We start from the raw sequence: 16,507 nt of genomic DNA, 5'->3' as shown, positions 1-16,507 counted from the left end.
AAATTTCCAAAGATACATTTCTAGCAATATCTCCCTCTAGTGTCCGTTAGGAGGAAGGCCGCCACGTCCACTCATCACCAAGTTTACCTTTCTCGATAGTCCCACTTCCGCGTTTGTTCAAAGTTTGATGTTATCTTCACGCGAACATTTCTGGAACTAAAATGAATCCGTGCTACCTGCATACTGTTGCCATGGCGACAGTTGTCGCCGTCGTCGCCCCGCTGTGTTGCAAAAACGCGAGTTCTGACGAAGATTTGAAGAATTTGACGGGTGATTTTACTCCATTTGGATGTTGCGGCCACCTCATGTACGAAAGTAAAGGCGGGTTTGAGAGCTACAATCGCTGTTTTCAGGTAAGAAATAAGAAACGCGTACCGTGCGTCATTAGAGACCACGCCCCTCAGGTACAATCCGGAAATAGAGAAGGCAGGTGCGCGTTTTTACGTTTGGATTTAAACCGTAGTGCGATAACGATATGTTAAGCGCAATAGTCCACCTTTCAGTGTCGGAATGTATAAAAATATAACGTCAGAGGATTTATTTGTCTCTTTACTTTAATATCCTGCCTAAACATTTATTTCTAATTCGCTGGTATTCAGTAACTTCTTTACTAGTTGATTTAAATAGAACAATGAATAAGACACGTTGTTTTTTCCTCACAAATCTAGAGTTTTTATTTGTTGTATTTAGGTTAAACTTCAAGTCATCAAGTTGTAATTTCTAAATAGAATTAAAATATATGGCAAGATTAATGGAGGTACATGACAACAAAATTAAAATTGGTGACGAGTCTCACATCAACTCGTTCTGCAACATAAAATCATAGATATATTTGTTTCTTGTACTTTTTTTTTACTGGCGCATTGTGTAATACATGGGAATTAATCTGCACACACATTTGTGGATGATGCTACCTACACCTACAGTCGTTGGATTTCAGCAAAACAGACTTAATTAAATGTATCTATTTTCTTTTGTTATTGTCTGAAAAGCATTCATATTGGTTGTTTTATAGCATTTCAGCATTTCACCACACATCAACTCGTGCTGCAACATAAAATCTTTATTTTTTTTTATTATTATTTTTTACTTCTGGTGCATTGTGTAATACATGGGAATTATATGCACACAAATTTGTGGCTGATCCTACTTACAGTCGTTGGTTTTCAACAAAACAGACTTAAATGTATCTATTTTCTTTTGTTATTGTCTAAAAAGCATCCATATCAATTGTTTTATGGCATTTCCCAGACAGTTGAAGTGTCCAAGAGAGTAAATAGATTTATTTCCAAGCCATTTGTTACTTTCAATTGGTCAGTGACATGCTAAAAATACAACACTGGAAAATACCAGTCGCATTGATTTGGGAAAAAAAATATGAAATTGACCATTTATGGACACAAGAAATCTTTTGCCAATACAATATATTATTTTTATAGTATATCTATAATCTGTATTGGCATGGTTTGGCAGTGCCACAGCTTTTTGTCAACGGCTCAATCTCACTCACGCCCAAAACCCAGAAACAGCTTCTATTTTGAAAAGCTCATATCATTTTTTCATTGGGTATTACATATGGATGCAGTACACTTCCGCTTCAAATTTTAAGTTTTCAATTAATTCAAAACAGCCACGGCATTAAATGAGTTAGCATTTTTGACGTTCATAAACTACAATGCTTAATACAAATTGACAGAGGTTTTTGTATATGTGTGTGTGTGTGTATGTGTATGTGCATGTGTATGCGGGCGCGTGCGTGCGTGCGTGTGTGTGTGTTATTTTTGGTTGTTTGGACAATCCAGGATTCTACGGAGCGTCATGCGTACCTCAACTCATTTTCTACACAACCTCAGTCTGCTAAGTACGGAATCAATCACTTCTCCTCCCTCTCACCTGAGGAATTTCGTGGTAGGATGAACTTACTGTTCAAATGTTGTGATGTTACTAGCATGTCAGTCCAAAATTTATGTTTCTACTAGTGCAATTTGAGAGGGAATTGCCTTGATTTGTATCTGCTTTACATGCTCTCCATCTGGACTGGACATTGAATTGTTTGTTCTCTGCAGATTTGTACTTGGGATCAATCTCTGAGCGAGCTCCACCATTCCTTGGAGCCAAGACAAAAGAGCTGCCGGCCAAATTTGACTGGAGGGACCGAGCGGTGGTGGCGCCGGTCCAGAACCAGCAAGCGGTAAGATGGAACATTGAGAGGTGTATTTTTAGCCCAAAAAATAAAAAATATTATTGTTTTTGGGCTCGAACATGAGAAACAACTTTGGAGAGACAGCCTTTTTATGTAATTTATTTCCCTTTTAATATATTTGTAATTTGCCTTGAATTAAAGTTTAAAGTTATTGTAATTTTATTTTATTAATTTGAATTAAATGAGTCGCTGATAGTGTAGGGGTACACACGTCTGATGTTTGTGCGGGCAGTGTCGGATCGATTCTCGCTCAGTGACAGTGTGCGTGTAAGTGTGACTGACTGACTGTCTCCATATGTGTCCTGTGACTGGCTGGCAGGGTGTCGCCTGCTTTTTGCTCGATGTCAACAGGGATAGACTCCAGCACCCCACGACCCTGAACAGGATAAGCAGTGTTCAAAATGGATGGATGGAGTCAAATTTATACATTAATTCATTGTAAATTCGATGTAATTCAAAGAACTTCAATTCGTGGAATCCATTTCAACAAATAATAGCTTCTGTTCGTGAGTCTGTGAGATGAGCTAACACGAGAATGTGCTTGACGTCACATCCTATTAAAAATCTACTATTTATGAGATGTCATTTGCAGGGAGGGTACACTAGTACACGCTCACAATAGTTTTTTAACTTTTCATTTTGGTGGATAGGTCGACTTCTATTTCTATTGTAGCGACTTTGGCTGTTGGAAGTGTGTGACTTGATGCTGTTAAATGACTCAAATCACCTGGAACATTATTAATGTGAATTGTTAATAACTACAAAAGACACTTTCCCTCAGGAGATGGGACCATAAAACCATCCCTTCTGGGTCAAATATAAAAAGTCTTGGAAGAAGGTTCAAGATGGTTTTTGAGTTATTTCACAGTGATTTTGTGTCCATCAACTAAGAGCAGTGTGTCTGATAATAGACTGCTTTTTGAGGATAAATTAGGGCAATTATTTGACCAGCAGGGCGGTACCGGCAGAGACAGCCTCATGCATTAAAATGAACTGTCTTTGTCCCGGTCTCCTTCACAAAGTCATGAGGAAGCTAATTTTGGAAAGCTGGTGGGATAAGAAAAATGTTTTTCTGCTGGCAAAGATGGTCATTAAGGACAGGATTTGGAGTAATACGTCCCTCAGGAGTTTGAACTTTAGCTTTTCTCAATCATTCATTTTTTCCAGTGTGGTAGCTGCTGGGCATTTAGCGTGGTGGGCGCCATGCAATCGGCCAACGCCATCGCAGGAGCGCCACTGCAGGAGCTCAGCGTGCAGCAAGTCGTCGACTGCTGCTTGCAAAATGGAGGCTGCAAAGGAGGCTCCCCAGCCAAAGCTCTCCTCTGGTTACAGACGGTACTTTGAAATTTAGAAAAGAAAGACGGTTAGCAAGAAATCTGAAATTTTGTAAGCACGTATATAGATCCACAAATAGGTCTGAAGAAGCCATGCTGTAAAAATCAGAGGAAGTCGTTCAGTATGGTTGATCGTCCGGTCATGCAAAATCCAAATTTCAGCCCTACGAGCCAGAAATTTAGGAACATTAATTTTTAGTCTTAGTTATTAGTAGAAACCTTAAAACATTCTAAAGGAGCCATGCCTGTAAATGTAAGAGAGAATCTTCCATTTTGGTTTGAAGCAATGGTTTGTTGAAGTTTGGACCAATTAGTATGTATAATTTAAGTCTCAAGCCATTCTCTAGACTAAACCTTTTAAAAATCCAGCCCACAGGAGAAGAAGAGAAGACACAGGTTCTGTCATTTTGGTTTAAACAGGACGTCGGCACTAATGTAATAATGTGCTCTGTGCAGTCCAACTAGTCGAAACACATTGTTCTGATTAATGTTTTGTTTGTGGAATATGAATTAGCAACTAGGCAGAATCCACCTCAGCTTCAGAAATTTGTTGAGTCTTGATTAGTTGTTGCCTGAGACCTGAGCAACTGTGATGTCATTTTCAGTCGACAGTAAGTGGCAAAATGGCCGAGGAGGATAAAAATGGGTGAAGGCTAGCGAACAGCGCCGACGTTCCACCGGCGCGCCGCAGCCAGTGTTAATTGACTCGTCGACTCCAAGGCTTTCTATTCCTTGCGGCGTTTAGTGGAAGAACGTATAGCACCCGGTGTGAATTAGGCATAACGCAACCTACAGACCTTCTGTTTCAGCTGAGACTCTCTTTCAAGTAGAGCAACAACACTAAAAACAACAAACAAAAGAAAAGAAAAATCTGCACAGTCTGGTGCGCATTTGTTTTTCGTTTTGGGGTCAGTTTGTCAGTCAACCCACCAAGTGGCTGATTTTTAGCTGTGGTTAGTGACAACTCAACTCCAGCTAACCCCTTTTAGCAGATCATCTTTGATTAGTGAGCCATATGGATTACTCTCCTTGCAAAGTTCATGCATGTGGTCCGCAGATTGATTTGTGAAATAAAAGCGTTATGCGTATTCAGGCTGCATGTTTAATCCGGAGTCAAATGTACAATGGGCCAGCTGTGCCCCCTCAAATTAAATCAGCGTAAGCCTCCTCAACAACACTTCCTCCTCCAAAACGTGCCATGAAGCATTCGGTCTGTGGGCCATCTGTCTGTGAGCGACTGTCTGCAATGAGGAATGTAAAAAAGGTCACTTATTGTTTAAGGACATGTTAATGATTTGTGTACCTTAAATGTTTTTTGAAATTTCGATAATTTTGTTGGAAGAATCAAATTTACATGATTTACACTGGCTTCAGCAGATTTGTGTGTCAATGACGTTGGCCATTGTCCTTTTTTATAAAATTGGTTTGAGTGATTATGTGACATTCATTCTTCAACCCATTGCCTTGTAGTCATGCTCAGGGTAGTGTTAGTCGGTGTGCAGAAGCGGGGCATTTTTAAGTTTCAAAATAAGAACGCGAGTGGAAGTGGGAGTGCTCTATGCTCTGGGAAACCATTAGCCACTGTGGCTGGAAAGAAAAAAAAGCTAATGCACTTAGCACCATGATGTTTAGTAGACATGAGTAGAAAAAGAAGTAGACTCAAGAACCCACACTTGAAAAGACCGTGCCATTTTCACTTGAAACAGCCATTTTGAAGACCTACGTAATGACTCAACTCACAAATAGACAAGAAGGCCATCTATTGTTAAATCATGTCACTCACAACACAAGAGTGCGTCATTATATCATATTCCTTTAACATTATCCGTAGACAAGAGTGAGCCTGGTGCCACAATCTGAGTACCCCTACAAGGCCAAGAATGGAATGTGTCACTTCTTCTCCTGTCTTAAAAGGGCCGTCACCTTGAGGAACTTCACTTCTTATGACTTCAGGTAAAAAAAAAAAAAGTTCCCCTAGGCAGTAAAAGCTTAAAAATTAACACACACTTATTCAAAAATCATGTGAAGCTCAAGGACGGAAGAGGGTCAGGAACATGTCATGTTTGCTGTGTCAACATAGATATTGATTGCTCTGTTGCACACTGGTCAGAACAAGACATAGGTTCACAACACTTCATAAATAGTTGTTGGATGATAATTCCTTGTTGATATAAAACAAAATACACAGTGGAAAAATATCTAAATAATCTAAACAACAAAATCTAAGCCACAGAGTATTTGATCAATGTTTACATTAAATACAGAACATTTTATTTTGTAGTGAAATGAATAATTCTAATCATCTTTTTTATTTATACTTATTAATTACTTTGAACCAATGCATGCAAAACATTTGTTTGATTTTTTTTCTCATTTTTTTACAGCTACTTTTATAAAGTATGGCCTTTTTGATGACATGCAAAACAAGTTTGTACTAGCTTATAAAACCCTGAAGCAATCAGTGCATGTTTTATTTCTATTAGATGGATGGATGAGTTTATTATTTTGAATGACTAAATATTGTTTGTTGTATGCACCTAAGATTGAAGAAACTACTTTAGAAAACACTTTTTATTGGTAAAAAATCTGAATCAGTCTTTTGTATTAATATACTAACTTTAGATGCTTGAATATACCGAAGGAAAAAAGCAATTTACTGTAAGCGCCAACTGTAGATCGATCACTCAGTGAAAAGAGTATTTGAATGAACCAAAAAACCAGAAAATGAATGGATGGCTATTCAACCTTCCATTCATCCATTCATCTGTCTGTCCATTGACCCATCTCTCCCTTACTTGTCTAGTCTTCCTTTCCGCTCCACTGATGTTGTTTCTGCTCTTCTGCCTCCGCTAGTGGTCAAGAGGAGGCAATGAAGGCAGAGCTGGTAGAGAAAGGTCCTCTGTCTGCCGTTGTGGACGCGGTCAGCTGGCAGGACTACTTGGGAGGAATCATCCAGCACCACTGCTCCAGTCGCTGGCCCAACCATGCTGTGTTGGTGGTGGGCTATGACGCCACAGGTAAGCCAAACAAAACCCACCACAAGTTTTCTGTGTAAAAAAATGATGTAAAGTTATGATCAACGAGAAACAACAACATATTTTTAATAGATGTTTATCACTCCGCCTATCCCTGTAAAGTCATCTTTTCATGGTGGAGGGATTTGTCTGTCCCCATGATCGTTGGAGTTAAGTCAATTAACTTGTCTGGGGCTCTATGTCCCTTCACCCATGTCGAAAGCACCCATGTGACCCAGTCGGATACAGCCTAAAGAGGCAACATGGCAAGAGGCAACATCCTGCTTACCATGAGCTCCCTAACTGTGGGTGGAGGTTACAAAAGCTGACTTGAGGGACATATAATGCCACTTCTTTAACAAGTAAGGATTGTGAGCTAGTGTGCAAGGTTGAGAAGGTTTGACTAGATATTGTTGGGCTCAACTCAACACATGGCTTGAGTTCTGGTACCACTTTGAGAGGGGGGTTCTCTTAATGAAAATGAAAAAAAAAAGTTTCCATTCAATTGTTATTATTCAGTCATTACTCTCTTTGGATGTTGACGTTGTAATTTCAAGGTACAGTTATATCATCAGTGTTATATAAGAGTTGGAAATGCCATGCTTTATGGAGAAGTGTGTGCCATCTTTGTCAGGAAGTTAAAGGGGTTGTGTGACTTTAAAAGTTTAGGACTTTAAGACTTTGTTTTTATTTAATTTTTAAGGGGTTGCTTTGATGAAAAGGGGTGTGCTATCTCTAATAGTATTTCAAAAGGGTGTGTATGACTTTGAGGCTGAGCTTAGAAGTATCAAATACCACTTGTCCCCATGAAGGTCACGGGCGTGCTGGAGCCTATCCCAGCAGTCATCGGGCAGTAGGCAGGGGACACCCTGAACTGGTTGCCAGCCAATCGCAGGGCACACTGTGACAAACAACCATCCGCACTCGCACTCGCACCTACGGGCAATGTGGAGTGCTCAATCAGCCTACCATGCATGTTTTTGGGATGTGTGAGGAAACCACAGTCCCCGGGGAAAAACCATGCAGGCACGGCAAACTCCGCACTGGGAGGGTCAGAGGTGGAATCGAACTGAACTGAACTGAACTGTGAGGCGGACGTGCTAACCAGTGCTTCACCGTGCTGCCTCCCTACAAAATTAAACAATGTAACCTTTTGGATAGAAATAACCTTTTGCGATAGATAAAGGATGTGCCACCTCTGTCAGGACTGACAGCAGTTTTTCATTTCTTTCACAGTGCATATGGATGCGGCCTTTGTGTATGTTTACCAATTATTTCCACTGACTTATTTGTGCAAAGCTATTATACAGCCTTTTAAGCTTTCAGGTCAAGTTATGTTCTTTAGTTTCTAAATTCCGTTTGCTTGTGTGTTTTTTTTTTGTAGGGGAGATTCCCTTCTGGATAGTGCAAAACTCATGGGGTACTGAGTGGGGAAAGGAGGGTTACGTTTATGTCAAAATTGGCAGCAACCTTTGCGGTGAGTGTAAACCATCCCTGTGTTTATTTCCATCTTAATTTTTACATTCATACCTGCTTTTAATAGAGTGTCTGTTGCGCGTGCCATCCACCCCCATGGCATCGACATTAATATTGTCTTGTCCTCATGTGTTGCCAGGCATCGCAGATTCTGTGGCGGCTGTGTTGGTTTGATGTGATGCAAATAAATCACTTTACATGAGCGTCAATGCTGGGTTTTATTTAGGCATGCACAAACACTTAATACTTACTACAAATACTATGTACAATATTAGCAAATTGCACAGCTCCATATGCAAAGATTATATTAGTCACTGGATAAAAAAATATACAATATTTAAGCAAGCATATATCAAACTGTAGCACGCACCACATTTCTGTGCGCTCCTTTGCTAGTGGTTGTCTCAAAGTGGTGCCATATTTTGAGAGATGTTGTTTCTAATATTTTGCCCCTTGTGTCACCAAATCAAGCAACCAAAATATCAGAAAATATGATCCAGAATATTGAACATTTTGTTCAAGTGAGTTATATTGAATTCTTCTTTTTGGTGCCGGCGTACTTTAATGTTACGACGTCTTGTGAGTGTATATCATATCAACATTATGTACACGTATTTTCTTGATTTCCATGCTGTGCAAATTGGTTCAGATGCTGAGCATCATTATTTTCGTTCATATTCATTGTATTTACATCCTCGCGGGATAGCCATGTCCTTAGCGAGTATTAAAGTCGACAAAATAGGGCTTTTCGTTGGTGCACGGTGGAAGTGTGTTTTTTGGACAACACAGTGGTTGTGAGGAAGTAGAAACAAGATAAGTGCTATTGTTTTTTTTTTGTTTGTTTCGTTTCATTTGGTGCTCCTGTACGTCGTTAGTCCGAGTCCTCGCTGCTGCAGTAGGAGCTGTCGCAGCACTCGGCAGTGTAAACGAATGTGTGGACATTTGGGTTCAATTTGGGCACCCAGTGGCGAGGTACCAGAAATGTGGCCAGGTTGAACAAGTCCACGAAAACCTTGTAGCGGTCACTGTAAGGAAAGCAAAACATGTGTAAGGATGGTAGCCGATATGTGTGTGTGTGTTAAATCATAAAATGGCAAAATGGTAAAGCACAATACAAGTGCAATGACAAATATTTCACCTAAAGTGAAAGTAAATAAACCCCCACACAGGGTACAAGTACAACACAAACATGGATAGAGATTCACCAGTAATTGGAACAACTTTATAATGTTTTTAAACGTACTTAAATAATCAATATTTTAAAACGCTGGAAGGGCCTTTCCGTTGCAACATATATTTCTGATGGTGTTATAGCACCCCCCCAGACCCAGAGCAGCACCGTGCCTGCTCTGGCAGAGCCACAAATGTGCTCCAAAGTTGCCAGGCTATAGTAGACAGATATATGGACTTGAGTATTGAGACAAATTACACCTAGAGGAATAGAGTTATATTGCGCATCTCGCTTGCTCTTCAATGCAGCCTTGAAATACACATATAGACAATACCTTACAGTGGATCTCAGGTAGTGGTACCCAGACGAGCCCCCTGTGCCCGCCTTGCTGCCAATCATCCGGTGCACCATGCATACGTGATTGTCTGCAACAACCCCAACCGAAATAGAAGAAGAAAAAGTAAGACGTCAATAATTGATCCACAAGTGAAAGAGCAGGGGTGAATAAAAATGTATTGAGTGGGAGTGGAGCAGCTTCCCAAAGGCTTCTGACTAACTTTTTAGCCGGGCAAACTTCCCTGTTAGTGCGCTGAGGCCTAGGGCCAAACATTCCATCATGGCTCTGTACTGGTGTGGCAGCCACATACTCACATCTCCATTTTGTCATGAGCATGTCGATATCCATGAGGGAGTTGAGCAGCTGGAAAGGAACCTGGAACCTAGGCTCCTCTCTAAGTTGAACAGACAGCAACGAGCGACGTTATTGACAAAGTGTATGCCTGCATGGTCTAATTTTAAGCGCACACACGCACGCACACACCCACACACACGACCTCTGCTACCACTGCTAACGGTCTAAGGTGCAGGTGTGGAGCTACCTGTAGAAGTAGATCATGAGAGCGCCTTGAAGAGCTTTGTGAGACAGCCGCCTCTCACCTTTTTGGGGAAAAAGTAGCATCAGTGAGCCACTGCTGCCACATTTCAAAATGTGATTCGAATTCAATGTGCGAGTTGTGCACCAACCTTTACTGAGCAGATGCTCGTGACGCTTAACATCAAACAAAGAAGTGAACACTTCCTTCTGCTTCAGCAACTCAGCCATCATCTCCTCTTTGTCCTCACAGTCAGGCATTTGCTATGGAACACAAACATCACACCAATGACTTTAAATCCAGTCTAAATGTCAATTAAGAGTTGTTTAATTATTATTAGTGTTATTATCTTACCTCAATATTTTGCTTTTCCTTATCAAGGCCATTAAATATGTTCCTCTCCAGGCTTTCCCAGAAGTTGAAGCCATCTGTTTCCAGGCCAGGCGTTCTCTCCAGCCACTCCTTTAAAGACAGTGTTTCATGTTACTTGCAGAATGTCATATTTTCAATCATTAGTTCCTGTCGAATGAAAGTACTAGTACTACTGCTATCACTATCACTACTAAAGGTATTCACGTCTTTAAGAAGAGACTGAACAAACACCTCAGTATATGACTGCAATCATTTAAACTCCATGGACATTCTGTCATCAAAACACTTTATTTACATGCTCCGGACTGAGTAGCTGCAAATCATTGAGAGGTTCTTTGAAATATTTCCCTCAAACCTGTATCTGCTTAAGATTAATAAAACGAAAAAAAACTACTGTACCACCACTCCTCCTGCTCCTCCTCTTGCTACTAGTATTGTCACCACCACCATGCCTACTATTACTACTGCTGCTACAACTACCACTCCTACAACTACCACTACTACTACTACTACTACTACAATTACTATTACTACTATTTTTGCTAATACTGCTAGTATTTTACCACCTTCATCCTACTGCACTATTACCTACTATGACCAAGACTACTAATTCCACTATTACTAACAGTCCAAGTACTTTTACAGCCACCTCTCGTACCACTGCCACTACTTTTACAACTACTAACCTACTATTACCACCAACACAACTCCGACTATAACTACTAATATTATTACTGTCACTGTTGTGGCAAGCCATTTGAGCATTTATTGGAGATCCTATGAGATTAAGGTCCGTAGACTAGTACACACTTTGTACCAGCAGTAAGACAATTCAGTTGAACTGGTGCCACAAGTGCATCCCAGTGATTGTGGTCGTGTGCAGAGTTGTCTAACTAAGGAAAAAAAGCATGAACTAAAATAGAGACCTTAAGAGGGATATCCTGCATATCAAGTAAATTATCAGATAATTTGTTATGATACTACTACTTCTACTACTACTACTACTACCGTTACCTCCAACAACTCCACGACAAATCAGTGGTACTGCTTTATTGATTGTGGTCAAATGACGCATGTCCATTCTAGTAATTGAATAGCCAGCCAAATTCGCTGGAGTCATGTTAATCATATACCTTGTAATGTGTTTACTATAGGCTTCAGCGTTCCCGTGACCCCGTGAGGATAAGTGGTTCAGATAATAGATTGATGGATGGCTATAGTATGTGTTAACTATGACATTTAGTCTTTTTCTTTACCTCAACCAGTTTCAAGAGTGTGGGCTCTTTCTCCGTGGCGAGCAGCAACTCGCCTTCCTGACCTTTGAAGACGTCGCGGTAGTGCTGTCTATTGTACGGCACCCTCAAGGTGTCAGGGACCCCAATTTTGTTCTCCAAGAGCCGAAACTGAAGGCTTTGGAAGCCAGAAGCTGGAGACAGATATTCCCTACATACAAAATCAACAACAAGAAGTAAGCATACTGTGCGGATAACTGAGGGAAAATTGCTTGTCAATTGTCAAACCTGAAGTCAAAAAAATCCAAGGCTGTCATTGTCTCCAGAACAGCAAACTGCTCGACCAGCAGTTTGAAGATCATCACGATCCGGTGAATGCGAGTATTGACTTTGAGCATGTTGCGTTCATCTCGCACCTGCATGCAGAAGACATGTCTTCAATTTTATTTTTTTCCCCTCTTACTCAAAACGTCTATAAAGTGTAAATAAATAAGAATGTCAGTAAAGGGATGAATCAAGCCACAGTTCTAATCATCAATTCATCAGCTTGGACTTTTTATACCTTTGATTGAAAGATAATTACCGTAATTTTCGGACTATAAGTCGCGGTTTTTTTCATAGTTTGGGTGGGGGGGCGACTTATACTCAGGAGCGACTTATATACATATATATGTTTTTTTTCACTTTTTTGGGCATTTTATGGCTGGTGCGACTTATACTCCGGTGCGACTTATAGTCCGAAAATTACGGTATCTGCAAACACCAACTGACATTTGGGAACATTTTCCAACATGAAAGAGCCAACTGTTAATTGAGAAAATAATTCATGGATCAATGGACAACAAACAAGGTTAATTGTTTGCTGCAGCTTGAATTGGATTTGACATGGTTGACTTTCACACAACAGCAGGAAGAAGCGAACTGGTATTAATCATGTAATGTGATGAATGTGACTCACGTGTCCATTAATGAAGATTTGCCGCACTGAATCCAGCTCGAACAGAATCTGTTTAAACCACAGCTCATAAGCTGCAATGAAATACAAAGCACACTATCAGACATTTTATCAGAGTTTATAAAATGGTTACTTTATAATATAATGCAGTAAATCAAGTCATAGCTAGAAGACAGGCAGCAGTTATGCAGCACTTAGTTCTCATCAACAATTTGATTGGACAAAATTTATTCTATGAGTGAATGAGGCAATTTGCTCACAGGTGCCCACATCACTAGTCAGTGGTTATCGAACATTACTGTGTTCAAAGATGGACATACAGTAGCACCTCGTGATGCAAGATAAGCTTTCCTTAAGCCTTGTATTTTGCTTTGACGTCTGAACAAAAATGTTAGCTACTTTTAACAGCAACTCATTACAAAATATATCACTGGCGTCAGGCAAGAGCTCTTGTACTAATCAGTACTTTTCAGTAGAGGCCCGAAAGAGCATGGTTTGAGCCTATGAGCCTATGATGAGGTTTCAGCCTGACGCCATCCATTCATTTTCTGAAGTGCTTTTTCATTACAGGGGTCACGGGTGGACTAGAGCCTATTCCATCTGACCTCAAGTCGTAGGATGGGTGCACCCTGAACCGGTTGCCAGCAACTCACAGGATACACATAGACAAACAACCATTCATACTCACTGTCACATTATTACACTGTTGGCAATTTAGAGTGCCCAATTAAGATACCAATCATGTTTTCGGAATGAGGGAGGCAACCAGAGTACCCCATAAAAACCCACACAGGCACGGGAGATGAACTCCACACAAACTCCAAATAGGAAGGCTAGAGCCTGAATTAGTAGAATCCACAGACTTTGCACTGTAAAGCGAACATTCTAATAATTCGACTACCGTGCAGCCTGGCGGTAGTAGGATATAATTTAAAATAATCTTTCTTAGAACCAATTAATGTATTTAAAGTTTTTAATGACGCTTTTCATACAAACATTGCCTGGATAAGTTTCAGAACCCCCATGATCGTCGTGATGAAAAGCGTTTCAGATGAATTAATTCATTTTTGATGACATTTTAATTGTAATAGCATTTTAAGTTATGGTAATGAATTCAGTGCCATCTTTTTATGAATTTTTATCCATTAATTTATTCCATATCCATTTACTGTCATTTTTAATTTTTAAGTGATGCAATTTAATTAAAATTTAATTTAACAGCATTTTTGTTCATTCACATTTTTGGTTGTTGGTATGATTAAAACTTTTCATTTAATGAATGATATTTAATCAATGTTATTTTTTGAATCATTTAATTACATTTGCCTTAATTATTTTTTTCTTAAAATCTTATTTTGTTATTTTAATTATTATACTTTTTTGTATTTTTAGTTATGTCATGTCATTTTTATTGATTTAAATCCATTTTAACTGGTATTTTTAAATTCTAAAACAATATATTTTTTCAATGGCAACTTCATTTTAAGTAATTTAAGTCAATTGAATGAATTATGACATTTTAATGAAAAATGTGTATTATATCTAATTAAATATCTTACCTGGCTTTGTATTTTTTAAATAAATAAAAAAAGCCTCCCTGAATGGCTGTCATTTGAACATATGTAAAAATGCCGAGGTAACTAATGTTGAAAATTGTGACTTTATAACTTAAAAGTGTTTAGAACATCGCTATGTGCAAACTGCTACAAACCCTCCCTCAGGGTAGGCTTGCTACAAAGTGCTGTAGAAATTTAGTTCCCTCAAAGTTAACATGCGGTTCACCTTGATGTGTGACAATGAAGAGGTGCTCATCGTGGATCTTGTTGCCCTGCAGCTCGCTTTGTAGCACCTGGGCTGTCACAATTTTATCCAGCTACAGGGGGAAAAACCACAAACAAAATTTTTGGAAATTTTTAAACATATCAAAAAGTGCAATGTGACAGGTGGTGTTATTGTACCTTGAGGTAGTCTCCATAGATTATACCTCCTTTACTGGCCTTGTTGACGCCTCCCTGAGAGGCATCTTGCTCTTCTTTTTGCTCCAGAAGCTGGTTTTGAAACAACCTGATAACAAACCAAAACAATTAACTAATCAACATTGCATGCACATCTACTATCATTAATAATAAAAAGAATGAACTTACAAATGCTTCCTCTCAAAATACGGGCATCCGCTCATGACTTGTACAAATCAGTTGCAACTAATAACACTCTTGGAAAGGTCAACATGTACTAAAATTGTTTTCATTGTATTGCATGTTTTTAAAGATCGGCGTCATCCAATCAGAGGTGAGGCTACTCATCGTCATGTGCTACGCCTCCGGTTTGTTTACCTTGAACCCAACCATAAATGTGTGGACTTTGTTTGACTGGTTTTAAGGCGTGGTCACAGGATGCCATCATATCAGTAAATAACAAAATTGTCAGGAACTTGTAGCTTGTACTTTTACTTATATATACTTTTACTACTAAAAACAGAACACACTGAAACAAATTGTCAAAATTGTCTTACAAGAAGTCACGTGCATAATTATTTCTCCATGAGAGCCCTAAGGAATAAGTTTAAACATATACAAAAATGTGTGAGTTTCCTACGCAGGGTGTCCGGGCTCTCCCTTAGAGATAGGGTGAGAAATGTGTATATCTGCAACGGAAAAAGGGAAAAAATAAGGCAGTTTTTCTCTCTGTTTTAAAGTTTTAACAAATCTTATAGAACAAAGTATTGTAAAACTGACAAATGTCTGCCAGTGATTTTATTTTTGTTCATTTGATGAGGGCAGTGTAGATCAGTGAACATTTTTGTAGATGCACCGGAATTAACAAGGGGTCTATTTTTTATCTGTAGTCCTTAAGGTAAGGACACAACGACATGTGACTCGGTCAGAGCTGGTTTCGAATCACCGACCCTCCAGTTTCTGAACAGCCCGCTCGACTGCCTGAGCCACGGCTGCCACAAAAACATTAATATATTTATTGTTGTATGCATCAACTTGACCATTTATAATTTGCTTCTCAACAAACAAAAATAAAAAATATTGCAAATGATTAGAAATCACCCTTACAATATGATCTTTGTAGAAACATAACATACTAAAATAAATAAACCACTCAGTCACTTGCATAATAGTTGGTTGGCTGCACCTTTGCGAATTTTATTCTGTGTACATATTTGCGTATTTGCTTAATTAAATCTGCCCCTTATCTAAATGTGACACGCCTTTTCATAGCACCAGTTGCTTCCATCAGAAAACTCACAAATAAGGCTAAAATAACAAAACTTTGTACTCTCATCGACTTTTATTATGGGTCACAGGAGCCATGAAAAATGCTAAGCTCTATCCGTCGTCAAGTCTTTTTGGGTGGACTGTAAATATTTGCTCTCTGGTTAATATTATGTTCTACCCGATCAACAACAACATCGCGTGTCTCATGGTTCTCTGTTTGGGTGTAGTCTTGAAATTTTTATTGTCACATGTACTGGTTCTTGTCATGGTAGTAGTAATTGTAGTAGTGTTTTTTAGGCTTTGTTTATATCTTAAACAGATCGGACCTCTAAATCGTAACAGGTGGGAACAACATTTTTACTTAACTTTTTTGTTTCACTTGCATGGTGCTTCAAATGTTTTTCTCACTGTTGAAGGATCACTGGCATCGTTAAAAACTCCATCTATGCCTAATCATAGCCCCTCATGAGGAGTTCGGCCATCAGCCGCTTTGAGCTGCTGCTATGTTCTCGGAAACATCACAGGCGCGATAACGAGAAACTATTTCTGAACGGGGACAAGCGCGGCGAGAATGTGTAAGCCTTGCTCGGCCTCTTGTGAGGCCAGATGAGAATGCCAGATAGGCGGCACGTGTCCCACTTGCGAGGTCTCAGC

General features: G+C 39.5%; 2 protein-coding genes across 4 annotated transcripts in view; one reads left to right on the top strand and one right to left on the bottom strand.

Moving 5' to 3' along the window:
• Positions 1-8,776, top strand: part of ctso (cathepsin O) — an 8,800-nt gene extending 24 nt beyond the window's left edge. Inside the window, exons 1-8 of one of the 3 annotated variants that reach the window (XM_037261767.1) lie at positions 1-353; positions 1,803-1,908; positions 2,067-2,191; positions 3,371-3,538; positions 5,369-5,490; positions 6,391-6,554; positions 7,936-8,028; positions 8,095-8,776. The exon at positions 1-353 is cut by the window's left edge and continues 19 nt beyond it. In XM_037261767.1, the coding sequence (XP_037117662.1) occupies positions 162-353; positions 1,803-1,908; positions 2,067-2,191; positions 3,371-3,538; positions 5,369-5,490; positions 6,391-6,554; positions 7,936-8,028; positions 8,095-8,201 (1,077 nt within the window). In that variant the 5' untranslated portion in view covers positions 1-161 and the 3' untranslated portion in view covers positions 8,202-8,776. Of the gene's footprint in view, positions 354-1,802; positions 1,909-2,066; positions 2,192-3,370; positions 3,539-5,368; positions 5,491-6,390; positions 6,555-6,774; positions 6,913-7,935; positions 8,029-8,094 lie in introns of those variants that run through there. The other 2 variants (XM_037261768.1, XM_037261769.1) reach the window with 2 other exon arrangements.
• Positions 8,777-8,856: 80 nt separating this feature from the next.
• Positions 8,857-14,865, bottom strand: tdo2a (tryptophan 2,3-dioxygenase a). Its single transcript, XM_037261764.1, has 12 exons — positions 14,774-14,865; positions 14,588-14,693; positions 14,412-14,502; positions 12,633-12,703; positions 11,963-12,090; positions 11,699-11,885; positions 10,425-10,532; positions 10,222-10,333; positions 10,077-10,134; positions 9,850-9,929; positions 9,533-9,623; positions 8,857-9,052 (listed from the first exon to the last, which is right to left on the bottom strand). The coding sequence occupies exons 1-12, from the start codon at positions 14,806-14,808 to the stop codon at positions 8,899-8,901; spliced, it is 1,221 nt and encodes a 406-aa protein (XP_037117659.1). The 5' UTR covers positions 14,809-14,865; the 3' UTR covers positions 8,857-8,898.
• Positions 14,866-16,507: the final 1,642 nt, after the last annotated feature.

The sequence above is a fragment of the Syngnathus acus genome, chromosome 10, assembly GCF_901709675.1.
Source record: "Syngnathus acus chromosome 10, fSynAcu1.2, whole genome shotgun sequence".
Classification (NCBI taxonomy): Eukaryota; Metazoa; Chordata; class Actinopteri; order Syngnathiformes; family Syngnathidae; genus Syngnathus; species Syngnathus acus.
Note: the sequence above shows the minus strand (reverse complement) of the source record. Positions and strands in the feature narration are given on the sequence as shown.

What these genes read in the sequence shown, in the direction of transcription:
- tdo2a (XM_037261764.1), bottom strand. Translation starts at nt 14,808, where the DNA reads ATGAGCGGATGCCCGTATTTTGAGAGGAAGCATTT. An exon ending in TCTATGGAGACTACCTCAAG is followed by an intron (nt 14,503 to 14,587) that starts GTACAATAACAC and finishes TTCCCCCTGTAG; the next exon opens with CTGGATAAAATTGTGACAGC. An exon ending in AGGAAAAGCAAAATATTGAG is followed by an intron (nt 10,334 to 10,424) that starts GTAAGATAATAA and finishes TGTGTTCCATAG; the next exon opens with CAAATGCCTGACTGTGAGGA.